General features: G+C 41.3%; 1 protein-coding gene across 1 annotated transcript in view; it reads right to left on the bottom strand.

Annotated features, from left to right (window-relative positions):
• Positions 1–15,602, bottom strand: part of BAIAP2L1 (BAR/IMD domain containing adaptor protein 2 like 1) — an 815,478-nt gene that overhangs the window by 29,744 nt on the left and 770,132 nt on the right. Inside the window, exon 13 of the mRNA XM_044089700.1 lies at positions 9,467–9,507. Within this exon, the coding sequence (XP_043945635.1) occupies positions 9,467–9,507 (41 nt within the window). The remainder of the gene's footprint in view (positions 1–9,466; positions 9,508–15,602) is intronic.

The following is a 15,602-nucleotide window of genomic DNA, read 5'->3' as shown; positions in this document are numbered from 1 at the left end:
TAAATAAATTGTATGGCTTTTTATGGGAACTATATACTTCGTTTAACAGTTTGGCAATTAAATAATTGTTTTACAAGCATTTATTTACACTAATCCACTCTCATTATACTGGCCCCCAAAGTGACAACACGCCTCCTCCCACCATATTAATATTAATAGGGCACAATTAGTTTACACATCCATGATCGGAAAAGTACAGTTGTGTACACCTACCATAAATGTAGAGGTTAGAGTGTCTTCACTGTTGCAGTCATAACTGTAGGGTGATCCTGCCGGCAGGCAGCCCGAGGTCAGCCAGAATTCCAAAGTCTGGGTCCAGCGTCGGCTGTACCAGCAAGCACCCTGACGTCAGAACGCAGAGGTACAAAGCTGACAGCCGACGCCATCTTCTCCAGTCTTTCTTGCCCCAGATGTCAGAAGTCCCCCAAAATAACCAAAAGGTGTCCAAAAAGGAAACACAAATACACCACAAAAGAAGAGGAAGATAAGAGGGGATTGGAGGGAGGGAAACACCGACTGCAACAGTGAAGACACTCGAACATCTACATTTATGGTAGGTGTACACAAATGTACTATGTTCTTCGTGTTTCACTGTTGCAGTCATAACTGTAGGGTGGAATCCCAAAGCTGTGATGAGGGAGGAGGTTATGCAGAAGAAGGGGCAGCCAGAAGACCCTGCAAGACAGCAGAGGCAAAACCTGCCCTAGACTTAGAATACAAAGGGAGATTATAGTGCTTAGACAAAGTATGCACTGAACTCCAAGTGGCAGCTTCCAAAATGTCCTTGGTAGGAACTCCTCTGAGAAAAGCTGCTGAAGTGGCAGCTGCTCAAGTAGAATGACTTCTAATAGTACCTGGAATTTGCTTCCCAAAGTGAGAGTAACAAAACCTTATCCCATGAGCAATCCATTTGGAAATAGTTTGTTTAGAGATAGCCTTGCCTAGAGAACTAGAGGCATAAGAGATAAGCAACTGATCAGATTTTCTGAAATCTTTAGTTCGATCCAGGTAAAACCTTAGTTGTCTGTGTACGTCCAATGAATGCAAAATCCTTTCCCCTTTGTTTTGAGGATTTGGAAAGAAAGTAGGAAGGTGAATAGTCTGATTTAAAGCCACTTTAGAAATCACCTTAGGCATAAATGTAGGATTGGTCCTCAAGGCAACTCTGTCTTGGTGGAAAATAAGGTATGGTTCCACAGCCATGAGAGCTTGCAACTCTGAAACCCTTCTGGCAGAAGTCAAAGCTAATAAAATAGCTGTCTTCCAGGATAAGAACTTGATAGCTTGATAGCCGCAGGCTCAAAGGGGGATAAAGTAAGTTTTTCCAAAACATAATTAAGATCCCAAGCAGGAACAGGAGGAGTTCTGGGAGGTCTTAAATTCTTAGCCCCTCTCAAGAATTGTCTCACCAGCTGGTGAGAGAAAATGGGGGGATCAGTGTTGTAATGAGCCGAGATAGCAGAAGCATGGATTTTAATGGAAGAAAAGGAGAGGCCTTTAAGCAAAAGGTCTGAGAGGTAAAGTAAAATGGAAGAAATGTCAGGCAAAAGAGGATTAGAACCTCGGTCCCGCATCCAAATACAAAATCTTTTCCATTTAGAAGCATAGGATTTTCTAGTGCTAGGGCGCCTAGCTTCTAAGAGAACATCCAAAACTTGTTTGGGAAAAGCAGAAGGAATCAAAGGCCCATGTAGAGCCAAGCTGCCAGGCAGAGAGTCTTGATTTGAGAGTGTAGCATCTGACCCTGATGCTGGGACAGAAGAGAAGGAAACAGAGGCAGAATCCATGGAGGTTCCAAGAACAGGTGTCTTAAAGTTGGATACCAAAACTGCCGAGGCCAATTTGGAGCTATCAAAATGAAAATCTTGGGTTTATCCTGTTTTATTTTCAGTAACACCCGAGGCAGAAGAGGAAGAGGAGGGAAGGCATATCCCGAAAGATTCCTCCAGCTGAATGACAGGGCATCCACTTTCCAAGCTGCTTTGTGGAAGGACCTGGTGCAAAAAGAGAGGCAGCTGATGACTGAGATGAGATGCAAACAGATCTATCTGAGGGAATCCCCAAACTGCAGTAATCCTGCTGAATATGTTGGGGTCCAGCATTCATTCGTGAGGATCCAAAAGATTTCTGCTTAGGCTGTCTGCTTAGAGATTCTGTTTTCCTGGAATGAATTGAGCTTGAAGATGCAGATTCAGATTTAGAGCTGTGTCCCATAAACTCATGGCTAGTCTGCAAAGAGGGTAGGAGTGAGAGCCCTCCTGCTTGTTTATGTACCACATGACTGTGGTATTGTCTGTGCAAATCAGAAGATGGCCTGGTTGCAAAAGACTCTGGAAGGCTAGAAGAGCATTTTGGACTGCCAACATTTCCTTCAAGTTGATGTGCCAGGTAAGATGCTTCTTTGTCCAATAGCCCTGCTGGCAATGGTTTAGGTAATGAGCTCCCCAAGCATAATCCGAGGCGTCTGTGGTTATAATCTGAGCAGGATGAGGTAGATGAAAGGGATTCTCTTCGTTTAAAGCACAAGCCCTGGACCACCAAAGGAACTCCTTTTGGAGGCAGGGAATCAGAGGTATCATAGTTTCCAGGCTGTGGTAATGCTGAGACCATACACTCTTTAGGTACCATTGAAGTTTTCTCATATGAAGCCTTGCATTTGGAATCAACAGGATGCAAGAAGCCATGTAGCCCAAAGCCTGCAGGAATTTCCTTGCAGTGAGCTGAGTTAAAGTAGCCAAGGTCTTGAAAATTGATGCCAGCTGTACTTGTTTTTCTGGAGTAAGGAAGGCCCTTTGTAAGCTTGTGTTTAGAAGAGCTCCCAGAAAGATCATTTGTTGAGAGGGGATCAAATGTGACTTTTTTGTGTTCACTGAGAATCCCAGTAGTAGGAGAAGACGCTGAACAAACTGCAGATGTTGAAGTAAAAGATCCTTGCTGTCCGCCTGAATAAGGCAGTCGTCCAGGTAGGGGTAAATTTGAATTCCTTGGAGTCTGCAATAAGCTACTTCTGGAGCCAGACACTTGGTAAAGACTCTGGGCGCAGTAGATAAGCCAAAGGGCAGTACATAGAATTGAAAGTGTCTCGAACCTGCCTTGAATCTGAGGTATTTTCTGCGTTCCTGTCTGATGGGAATGTGTAAATAGGCTTCCTTCAAGTCCAATGTCACCATCCAAGCATCCTGGGAGAGCATGGGAAGAAGTTGTTGCAGAGTAAGCATCTTGATTTTTGGAATCTCCAGAAAGGTATTTAACACTGAGAGGTCCAGAATAGGTCTCCATGAGTTTTGTTTCCTTGGGACCAGAAATAGTCTGGAGTAAAAACCTTTTCCCATCTCTGGAAGTGGAACAAGTTCTATGGCTTTCATGGCCAATAAGGCATCCACTTGATTTAAGGCCTCTGACCATTGATGTTTTGGCAGATCCGGCCAGCCCGAAGACCTTGGCAGAGTATGAAAGTGGAATTTGTAGCCTCTTAAAATCACGTCTAAAACCCATTTGTCCTGGGTAATATGAGTCCAATTTTGGTAGAAAAGAGAAAGTTTTCCTCCAAAAGGGGCTTCCAGGCAAGGAGGACCTGTAGCCCAACGGAGAGAGTCATTGGGTCTGCTTCTTTTGTGATTGAGGTCTGTCTTCTCCCCTTCTAGGTGAAGAAGCAGTCCATTGTCTGGACCTGTAAGAGGCCTGAGCCTGCCCCCGACCTCTGGAGCGTCTATATCTTCCCCTTTGAGGCCTGTTAGACGTGGGAAAAGACCAATTTTTGGAGGGCCAATTTCTAGAAAATCTAGGAGGCTGAACTTGTAAAAAATCTTTAACAGTCTGCATAGATTTTGCTTTTTCTTCCATCTTTTTAATAACCTCCTCAGCCTTGGATCCAAATAAAACATCATGCTGAACAGAGGCATCTAACAGCTTAGCCTTAACCTGTTCTGGTAAATTCTGCTCACGAAGCCAAGCATGTCTCCTGATAACAGTACCAGAGGCAGCGGCCCTGCAAGAAGCTTCTAAGGCATCAAAACCACAATGCAAACTATGTTTGCTAACTTGTTCAGTTGCATGCAATACATCCTGTAATTCCTTGTCCTCTGCACATGCAGGAAAGGTAGAGAGCTTTTGCTTTAGAACAGAAAAAAGAAATTGCTGATACTTGAACATGTGAAACTGGCAATTTAAAGCTCTAATAGAAAGGGTAGCAGAAGTGTAAACCTTCTTGCCCCACCTGTCCAAGGCACGAGAATCCTTTTCAGAGGGGATAGGATTTTTAGATGAAGCCGCCTTAGCAGCCCTAGAACCCTGAAAAATGGTTTCAGGATCAGCAGAAGGGTTCTTAAATAAGAATTGATGGGAGTCAAGGACTCTGTAAAATCTATTAGGCTTAGAAGGAGCAGGTGGCATGGAATCAGGATTTAGGTTAACTTCAGAAAAAGCATCATCCACAATATCAAGTACAGGAGGAATAGCCAAAGGTCTGTGTTGAGGGAGAAGGAGAAATTCCCTAAGTCTCTTCTTGGAAGCAGAGTAATCCTGACCTTCCCAATGAAAATGCTCCCTCATCTCATGTAAGGTTTCCCCAAAAGAGAAATCTTCAGGGGGAGAAGCAGAGGGAATAGAGTCCTCTGCATCAGAATCCTCATAAGGAGGAAAAGAATAATCCTGGTCAGAGGAAGAGACAGAAGACACAGAAGCCTGATCAGAAGAATCATAAGGAATATCCTGTCTAGGCCTTTTTTCTAGAGGAGGGTGAGAACCTTCAGCCATCCGAAGTAATTGCTTCTGGGACTTGGGAGCTGTATCTGAGGAAGCTTGTGAAGAAACCCTTGGTTTAACAGGAGTCTTTGACTTTGCCTTTGTCTTTGTGGAAATAGTGATATTAGAAGGCCTGAAAACCCCCTCAGAAGCCGGTACCTGCACAGCGGTTCCGGACCCATCTGAAGGAGCGACGTCCGAAGGTCCTGCAGCAGTTAAAATACTAAGCCTAGAAGGCTCCCCATGGGAGTCCATGTCGGCCATTGGTTCCGAAGTGGCGGACGACAGGGGCTGCAAAAGCACCTCACTGACGACCGCCGAACCCGAAGCTGGCTCCGGCTGCAAAATATCATGTTTGGACCTCGGAGGCCTATCCTTATCTTTGCGTTTCTTTTGAATTCCGGTTGCCGGTAAAGTATCCGACGACATCCTATAATTGAATCGTCTACCGAAATAATTCAAGGCCCAATCATACCTACGCTTGATAGTGCGAGAATTAAACCTGGCACAGAACCGACAGCAAGAAACGTCGTGGTCAGGGCCTAAGCAAGGTAGACAGTAAGAGTGGAAATCTTTATGAGGTATATGTTTTCCACACGATATACAATTATTAACTTTTTCTGACATCGGAGGAGCAAGAAAAAAGTTTCCCCAATGGGGTACTTAGCTTGAGAAGAGAAGTAGAAAACTTCGGACCGACGACAATCAAAGCACGTTGTCTGAAAACGCCAACCAACGACTTGCGAGCTGCTTTCCACCGCACGGCAAGAAAGACTGGAGAAGATGGCATCGGCTGTCAGCTTTGTACCTCTGCGTTCTGACATCAGGGTGCTTGCTGGTACAGCCGACGCTGGACCCAGACTTTGGGATTCTGGCCGACCTCGGGCTGTCTGCCGGCAGGATCACCCTACAGTTATGACTGCAACAGTGAAACACGAAGAACATCTTTTTAAAATATCAATTTACCAAAAAAGTGTCTTGATACTGAGTTTTGTCTTTTTATAAAAGAGTGTTCTCATATACAATGATGCATGCAAACACTTTTTATGTAAAAAAAAACATTGCTTCATCACTTTAGACATGGTCTAGAAGCAGAAAGGTGAAAATAGTTCTCCTTTCCCTAATAAAATCAGTCATTCATACAGGGGAACCAGTTATTCTTTTTTTTTTTTTTTTTATGCGTGCAAAAACAAAATTCTCTAGCAGTTGTGGACAGACTGAATGGAAGGGGTGACCGCAAACTGGTTTTTCTGTGCGAAGTTTTCACTGGGATGTGATGGCAGACATTTTCCATGTAACAGTTCTGCTCTGTGATTGGAGGCAAAGTATGAGTTACCATTCCAATATTTTTTTCTAAGTACTTTCCCCATGACATTAAGTCCTCCTCCATACGTTTTGAGCCCATCCATTCCTGTATACAGGGAGCCAAGGTTGCAGTAAAAGCCAATCAGATGAAGCTCTCATTCAGGCAGCCATAGAAGACTTTGTGCCCCTGCCAGCTCATACTTCTATCTGGCTGATGACGGAGACTGTTGTCTCTATGGCTTGAAGGTCTCTAAGGCTCAAAAAAATTCCCTTGCCCCAAACCCAGAGAACCCTAACTGCTACCATGCCGGGGAACTATTCATCAGTATTCCCTCCCACTTGTGGCCCTCAGACACTGACAGCATTAACTGTGGAGGCATTTTGGTAATGGCCTGAATCCCACCACCTGGTGGCTTATGTGAGCATCTATAAAATTGCAGTGACTTTTTATGCCCTTCCTAGGATTCATGGGTGCTCCCACACATACATCACTTGATCAAGACAGACAGGCTTGCATCCTCCTGGTAATGGCTCCTGGTGTTGTGCAAGGCTCCACTTGTATGGCAGAAATCTGGCCACTGGGAAACCACCACTACTTCATCTCAGGGTTCCAGTTTCTTAATCTTCCTACACGTGATCTTTGAGCACAAGTGTCACTACTTGAACTCAGGTCACATGGGTCATAGTCACACAGCTCTACCCCACTGCACCACACAGCAGGTTTACCTTTCTGAAAAGTTCTGTGTTTATGAACCGGCTCAGGTTAGATAAAATTGGAACTGGTTTTGAGATCTTGTCTTTTTTTTTTTAAACTAAAAAATGCAAAGTAAGAATGTTGACCTCTCTGATGTGGAGTACTCTCAACACTGGATTTGTCATTAATAATGGATCTATTAACTGTAAAGCATGTTGTGCTGATGCAAGGCTGCTTGGGAAAAATGTTGCATTTGTTGTTTCTGAACATTTGCTGTACTGTTTGTAAAACCTATTTGTCTGTGGCTATCTCCTAACCATACAGAGATTTCTCTGAAAGTTGTCTTCTAGGGTTATTAGGGAAGAGAGCAGTATTTCTGAAGTTCGTTTTATCAGTCTTTTCCTGTAGAGTTGTAATAGGTTTGTTTCCCCTAATAAAACTACTGAGGAATCCCTTTGCTAGAATTTTTTTTAATAGCACAATTAACATGGTACTAAAGAGCAGGAAGTACGTGCATTTCTTTAAAAAGGTCTTGCTTTAAATACTGCTTCCAAATAAAAATCAACTACTGGCTGACTGACCAAGACGTCATATAATACTGAGGCATTCAGTAATCTGGCTCTGACATCCATAATGTAACATGATTTTAAACTAGAAAAGCCTGTTCAACACTACATTTGACATTGCAGTCCCCGAAGATGCATCAGCACTATATGCACATTTCAGCGTGGCTGCTCCTGTTTCATCCAGTGTAACATTACTGCTAGGAATAAACTGCAAATTCTCCTCAATATGCCTTAAAAGTGGATCTTTGACATGAAACCACATTGGCTGTAAGGTAATTGCCAACGTACTGAATGTGTACAGTTGTCTATTATATTTATCCACAGTCATACCTGGATCCTTATCACACATTAACAATGCAACAGGTGCAGCTTTTATACTCTGGTTAGATGTAAATACAAAAAAAAAAAAAAAAAAAAACATTGTCAGGATCTTCTTTATGGGAACTGCATAAAACCAGTTCAATGGTGACTTATAACTTCTGGCAGATTTTCAGACAAGGGTTTATGCATAAGAAAATCATTTGCTTTAAAATAGAGGCACTATAAATTTTGAACGGATGTGAAAGAGAAATAGAAAAACAGAAAATGCAAGGCAAACATTGGGTAAGAAGGCAGCACAATAAAATGACAAGACCGACAGACTGATGTGTACTTAGCCAGCAACATGGCTATTATATGGAGTGATGCTAGAAGAAACAAAGCCTGATCCTGCTTCAATGGAAAAGATAACATGGCACCTGATGCATGCAATGCAGAAACTTGAGGAACAGCACATGGCTCTTTTGGGGGGGGGGGGTACAAAACATTAATGGTTACATCCAAAAGGTCAATTAACAAGTGGTACTCGAGAGGTAGAAGGCTGTACAGAAGCTGGACCGAGACAATACAAGCTCAAAATTTATGGCAGCTGCCTCACCAGTAATTGTGATGGCCTCCACTACACCATGACAAAAGGAAGTTTGACTATGCCCCCTCCCCCCATACTGTGCTCTATAGTTTATTTCTGTTCTTTCAAAATGGCCCAAGTACTGAATTTGCATGGCAGTATCTAAACAAAGGTCTGAAAGGTTTATGAACTTTGTCACTTCTTTTTCGATGTGTGCCCAAATTATGTTTTTTAGATGGAAAAGTACATTCTTCCCAGCGTAAGTCATTAAAAGAAGTCATGCTAAGCTTAACGAGTCACACAGTTGTTGCTCTAAACAGAACAACTTCTGCAACATCAAAAACTTACTAAGGCTAGCCTACACTGTTGTTTAGTATTCTCACTGAATGTAACACAAACCTAGCAAGATAAAAGTGTTACAACACCTATGCAAATAAAAATGTGTGCACTTGTCAGCAGGATGTATATGTTTACTGCAGGAATCCCTACTTGCTTTGGCAGCTGTAAATGATAAATCAACTGGGCTAAGACCCCAGTACAATGCCGACAAAAAAATAAATAATAAAACAGTTTAAAACAGAAAAGTTCCTAATAAAGGAAACACAATATTCATAACCTTAAAGAAAAAAGGAAACCCTTAACCAATGAAGATTTTTAGCCCTGAAATTCTCAACAATAGCCTGAAACAACCCAGAGTCATTTTCAGTACTTGTGAAGAGCTTGCGAGTTAGGACAGAACTGGAGAGGCAGGAGAGAGCAGTACATCACAGAACAAGGGTGAAGGTGGCAAGCTGGGAACATTTTGTGTTTTGTGTAGTCTTAATGGCCATGTTGCAACTCCTTGCAGTTTCTGCATCCAGTGATCAATGACAGTGGGTTCATGCATGCATTCTACCATCTTAAAAGGTCAGTACTTAAGGCTGGTCAAATAAAGCTGGCTTTCATTCTTATCACTCCTAGCTGCAAATGGTGTGACCACAGCCACTCATTTAACTTTTTGCACAATTAGGACACAAGTGAAAATGAGGCACGTGTTTTTCATACGCCGGTCCTGGAACAACAGATGGTGTCCTCTGTATCGTCCTGCAATGGCAGATGATGTAGCTCTTAATTTAACCTGATTTATTAGAAACCATGTTTTAATTTAAATAAAACAAACAACAACAAAAAATCACACACGTGAACTTAAATGCCATCATTAATTTAAACACAATAACTGCTTTCATCTTTTATACATAAAAATGAAGTACAAAGTCAATGAAATACACATACCCTAAAAATGGTGGCTTCATTATACCATTTACTTGAGGTACCTAAAGAAAATAAAAATTAGTGTATTAGCTATCTATGAAACTATCAGATTAGTACAAGTTACGAAGTGGTCTAAGACAGTTTGGCATTTATGGTTATGAATATCAACGTATAAAAATAAACTGTGAGCTATTCAGAAAAATGCAGTACTGATGCACTGGATACATGAACCATCATTTCTACATCAAGCTAATTCATTAAAAGCTATTCAGGTTAAATGTCAGAATGTGAGAAAATGGTCAGGTGCCTAAGGGCACCTGTGTACATTCATAACAAGCCACACTTTGGGAAGAAGGCTGGGATGGTGGAGGACGAGACAATACCTAAGCACACACTGTCAGGCAAAGATGAGGACATGTCTCAGGCGAGGGGGGGGGGGGGTTAATGAAGTCAGGATGCCTATGTATACTTCTGCAGACAAATATCTGAAGACAAGCCAGGGAAACTGAATAAGTGGGTGGCTATTCACAATTACAGTGACTGAAGTTGGAGAACAAACCTGGGGAGCTGGAGAGGATGGCTATGTACACACACCAAATCCAAAATTTGGGGGCTGGTGTGATGAAATAGACAGGATGAGTGAATATGTACATGCGGTGACACAATCATGGGGAAGAGCCTGCAGAGTTCGACAGGGTAGTTGCCTGTGCACAATCACTTTTACCCAGGTTTGATGATCAGCCTGGGGACTGGACGGGGTGAGTGCCTGTGTACAGTCACTTTTACCTACATCAGGGGATCTGCCTAGGAGACTTGAGCGGGTGGATGTTTATATACAATCATGGTTACCCAGGCTCGGGGATCAGCCTGGGTGACTGGATGGGGTCGATGTCTGTATACAACTACTGTTACCCTAGTTAGGACACCAATCTAGGGATGGCACAGGATGGGGTCGATGTCTGTATACAACTACTGTTACCAAGGCTTGGGAATCAGTTAGGGTGACAGGATGGGGAGGATGCCTCTGTACAGCCACTGTTACCCATACTTGGGGATCAACTTGCGGGACTGGGTTGGAGGTACAGTATGGCTGTGTATCCTCTTAGTCAGTTAGGTCTGGGGATAAGCTAGGAGACTTTTATGAAATAGTTAACCTACGTATGCTTGCAGTGAACATGTTTAGGGAAGGTGGATGGAGAAAAAAGATTGTGTACGCTCACACTAATCCAAGAACAGGTACAACAGTGAACAGCAGGAGACAGCAGGCTAAATAAAAAATAAAATAAATAAATAAAAATCTGCAATCAGTGATCCAAGTAGGGGTACAGACCTGCAGCGAAAAAGTGAGAAGACCATGTACTTTTACAATGACCCACGTGTGGGTACAAACCTGCACATCAACAGGCAGCAGGCTGTGATCGTTCACAGTGATCCAAGAAACAGGAAATCATAACATTTGGGCAGACTCCCAAAAGCAGTAGTAGTAGTCAATTCCATTAGGGAGGTGGCAATGTTAAAAGAGAACATGGACAGTAAACCCACAGTCATAAATTAAATAAGGTCTGCTGAAAATGACTGAATGCAGTCTTCACAGAATACATGAAACCAGAATAAAAATGTGTTATACAATGGTAAATATGTGGGTCAGTAAATGCAATAAAAATAACTGCATGCAAACATCTCCATTTCTAAGTTATACATAACTTCTCTGTAAATGAAGGGTACTATTAAATGTATTAAATGGAACCTACACTGGTATTTACACTCTATATGAAAACAATATGCATCTAAATATATATATATATATATATATATATATATATATATATATATATACACACACACAAACACACACACATACACAAACATATATACATACACACAAATACACAATAATACATTATTGTACTTTATACTTAATCATGTGAAACATTTGAACAAAAGAAATGAACATTGCTATGACAAACATCACATGATTTTCTGTAAGAATAAACATGAATATATGCATATATGTGCACGAGAACACTATATAATCCCCAAATTCTGAAATATCGAATTCCAGAATCCCGAGATTATATAGCCAAAAGCTCTACATACTGAAACACCAGAAGCGCAAATTTCAAAATCCCGAAGTTCGGAGATGTTGAAGTAGCACTTCTGGTGTTGCGGTTTGTGAATGGATAGGTGGAAGTCCAGGTAAGTATCTATGTTTAAGTGTGTTGGTTAGAGGCTTTAGTGTGTGTTGTGACTGTGATGTGTGTGTGCGAGGGGAATGTAGATGTGTTGTGGTGTTTTCGTGTGTTTGTATATTGCGACCTTGGAGTTAGTATATTTAAATAGGGGGGGTGTGGTGGGTGCAGGGAGGCTTGCTTGTATGTAGTGTAGGTTTGTGTGCTGGGGAAGGTGTGTGTGTATGTGTTTGTGTGTGGTGTATGGTTAGTGTAGTGTTCGCGATTTTAAAATTCTCGCTTCGGGGGTTTCGGGATTGTAAGGTTTCTGCTTTATGATCTCGAAATTCTGAAATTCGATATTTCAGGATTTCGGGATTATAAAGTGAACCCATGTGCACATGTATATGGATTTATGACATTTCCCTGAAATACACAAACATTAAATCATAACTGATCAATACTGGCATTCCATAAATAAACTAACAAAATAAATAAATAAATACTGCAATAAATAAAAAAAAAATAAAATAAAAAAAAAATAAATAAAAAGCAGTACATTTCTTTTGTGATCCTACAGCAAAATCCTCTCACTGTGAGAGCAGATCAGCAGACGTTATTGCAACAGTAAACCACAGTGTTTAGGTTTACTCAACTTACATGGTCTTTTTTCCTGGTCATAGTTTCCATGATGTGCCATTAAACTTATAAAGGCCTAAACTGGTCTCATGCCAACATTCCATGGAACCTTTGTTGGTATGTGCGGTACTAATGCATTGTCATTAGTAACCTTCTGGTCTTTGAGTGCCTTGAGGCTGTCACAGGGATTCTTCTCTAGTACAAAAAGCCTACTATTCTAATTATTTTTAAAACTGTAACTGTAAGTACCCAATAAACAGTTGAAATTACATGCAGTATTCTGAAGCGGAAAGAGGAAGGGTAAATTTACTGTTACAGTGACTTCTCCACAAAGACGTACTGTCCTGGTAAGCACCATGCACACAACTGTACTATCTTCTGACAGGAAGAGGCCAATGTACCATTACATCACAACACTAATAGATTTCCAATAAGTTTCAACATTTCCATGAGAAGCTAGCAAGACCCATTGTAGTACAACTGCATCAAAACCTGTCCTACAGTTGAATTCTGCTATTAACTAACAGTGCTTTGTGATGGTGTGGACAGCAGTCCACGGTACAGCATCTGAAATACATTGTGGAAAACATTTCTGAGATATGTTATGATACACTATCTGCACTAGTGGAATGTGCTCTTACTGTGATTTGGTGAAGTTCACTATACTTATCATAGCAAAAAGCAGTACAGTGTGAAAACCACTTACAGAGTCTGATTTTTTGACAATTGTCAAGCCTTCTTTCCCTTTTCTGAATGAAACAAAATGCTAACTCAATCAGTTTATTTTAATTCATTAGTTCTCAATGTAATATTGGAGCTGTCTACACAACCAATATATGCAGATATCCCCTTTGTTTTAGTAGTTTAGGGAAAAAAGTCTGGTATCTGCACAGACAGATTCAGGGTACTTGATAAAACTTATGACATGAAAGATATATGTGCCTTCAATGATACCCTCTCATAATAAAACACCACTCAAGGAAGTTTACACTCAAGAGCTTTCAGCTCTGAAATCATTCCATCAGAGGTATTAACAACCAAAACTGCTGCCTGACATGAGAGAGATTTTAAATCCACACTATCTGCTGGTTCAGAGAAGGTAACGGGAGGTGGCAGGCATGCAAGGATGTGAGAGATGAAGCATCCTCAGAACTGCTACCTGTATCATTAGGCACTGCACTAAGGAAGTAGACAATTGGCAAGTGCAATGGCTGGCTTTAGCATGGCAAAGTTGAAAGCTTTGAGACTGGTATAAAGATAGGGAACGCCCTGGGTAGACAGATCAGCTCCATGCCAGATGCAGTTTCCATGCAAGCCCAGAAGGGACTCTGGGTGCAACTCAATGACTGTATATTTAAAAACATTCCTTTTAAAAACAGATAAGACTGTCAGTGTTAAATTTACTTCCTCTTGCCCCTCTCACTATTACAATGTTATTTTTTGAAACATTTTTGATCACGGAATATGAGAAGACATGTCAAAGATATGGGGGAGGCAGGAATCACACAGTAGAAAGAAGGGAAAAAAGAGACACAAACCACAGTGACTTTGAACATAGCTGGACAGTATTACTATGGAATGCACAACATTTAGGTAAAAAGATGTTGGAGCTGCAATCAGCAGGGGAAGGTGGATGTTGGCAGCATTTCAAAAATATTGATCAGAGATAACAGAGAGAGGGCACAAGTTGGAGATATCTATGGATAGGGTATTAAAGAATGAGAGAGAAAGAAAGATTAGAGATGCAGCAGTGATATACATACAGGAGGGCAAGGAATTTGAAGTCAGTCAGAGAAGAAACATCATCTCTAAGAAGAGGGCATGGAAGGAAGGAGGTAGTGTCAAAATGTTGGGCGAGTGCCATGAGGGTCAAGATCGAGAAGGGGTGGACTGGTACAGTATATCCATTGCCAGACTCAAAGGAGGAGGACGAGAAATGACAGCATTTTATTTCTGATGCAAACTGCCCATGTTAGCCTTTTAAAAACAGACACATGACTGTCAATGTTAGGTTTACAGTGCTTCTTCTTGCCCATCTCATATTGCAGTGTTAATTTTAAAACATTATTGAGCTGTTCTACAGCTCTAGACAGACATAATCATTACCAGGCTTCTTACTGATGAATACCGGTGTGCATAAGCACAATGACTGACTCGCTCTGCTCCATGAGCTGGTTTTCTTTGCACTCCTCCACTCCATTCCTTGAGTTATGAAACACTTATAGTATCCTCTCAGCTTCATTATGGTACACATCCTTTAAACTTTTTATTACTAAATAGCTATCTCCATTAGATAAACATCTACCTTTAATTATTTTATTATCTATACACTGTTCATCTAAAACTATTTTTAAATCACTGCAGTACTAATGTCAACAGATAATATACCTACTTAATACGAAATACCACATAACACTCTACAACACCTCTTTTTAATGCTCATAATAAATTATATTCATAACACAACTATAAATAGCACATATAATTATTATACTTGTTATACAGACTGTGACGCTCGTGCCCTGGCCCAGTAATCAAGGAGCCTCAATCCTCACCACTAACACCAGAGAGGGTGTCTCATATATGAGGAAAGGATAACAAATACAGACAGTAAAGTGCAATTTCCCTTAAGAGCATACAGAGATCACAGTCAGTCTGGGGCTGGTCGCTCCCTTGCTCTCCAGGTCCCCAATAAGACTCCCCACTGGCACAGCTATAGGGTCCAGATCTCAGCCAACTGGGCAAGCTAAAATCTCCAGCACCCTCTCTGTCCAACCAGTGCTTCGTGTCCCTGCCCAAGTAGCAGACACATACACACTTTGAGATAAGTTTACACAACCAAACAGACACTTCTGGGGAAGGCTGGCACAGGTTCTCCAGCTGTGCCCCTTTTACCCAGACTATACAGTAGTACCACTGGTCACCACCCAGCTAATATTTATCAGCTACACAAAGGCCCTTAAAAGGCTGTCCAATTATTACTGTGCAATATTATTATCCAATTGGAAGTATAGCCCAGGGCTAAAGCCATTAGAGTGGCTTTGTACAGTTTTACCAAAGGCATGCAAGTACTCTTAAGAGCTTAAATTATCTCTACACAAAACAGCCACAGTTGGAAGGTTTTAAAATATATAATAATAAATAATAAAAACACAAGACAATACTTCTTACTACACAGTGCTAGTCAAGAGTTTAGAGATCACACAGAAATACTTAAAATAATTCAGTAGTACAGTTCTGACACCACAGAAAAACACTTAAGTCTAATATTTCGAGTTCCTAGCCATTTCTAAAAGAAAACACAAATCTACGATAACTTACATATGAGCAAGGCAGTGCTGTGAGTTGGA

Source organism: Protopterus annectens, chromosome 12.part0, assembly GCF_019279795.1.
Source record: "Protopterus annectens isolate FY-2018-M chromosome 12.part0, PAN1.0, whole genome shotgun sequence".
Taxonomy (NCBI): Eukaryota; Metazoa; Chordata; order Ceratodontiformes; family Protopteridae; genus Protopterus; species Protopterus annectens.
Note: the sequence above shows the minus strand (reverse complement) of the source record. Positions and strands in the feature narration are given on the sequence as shown.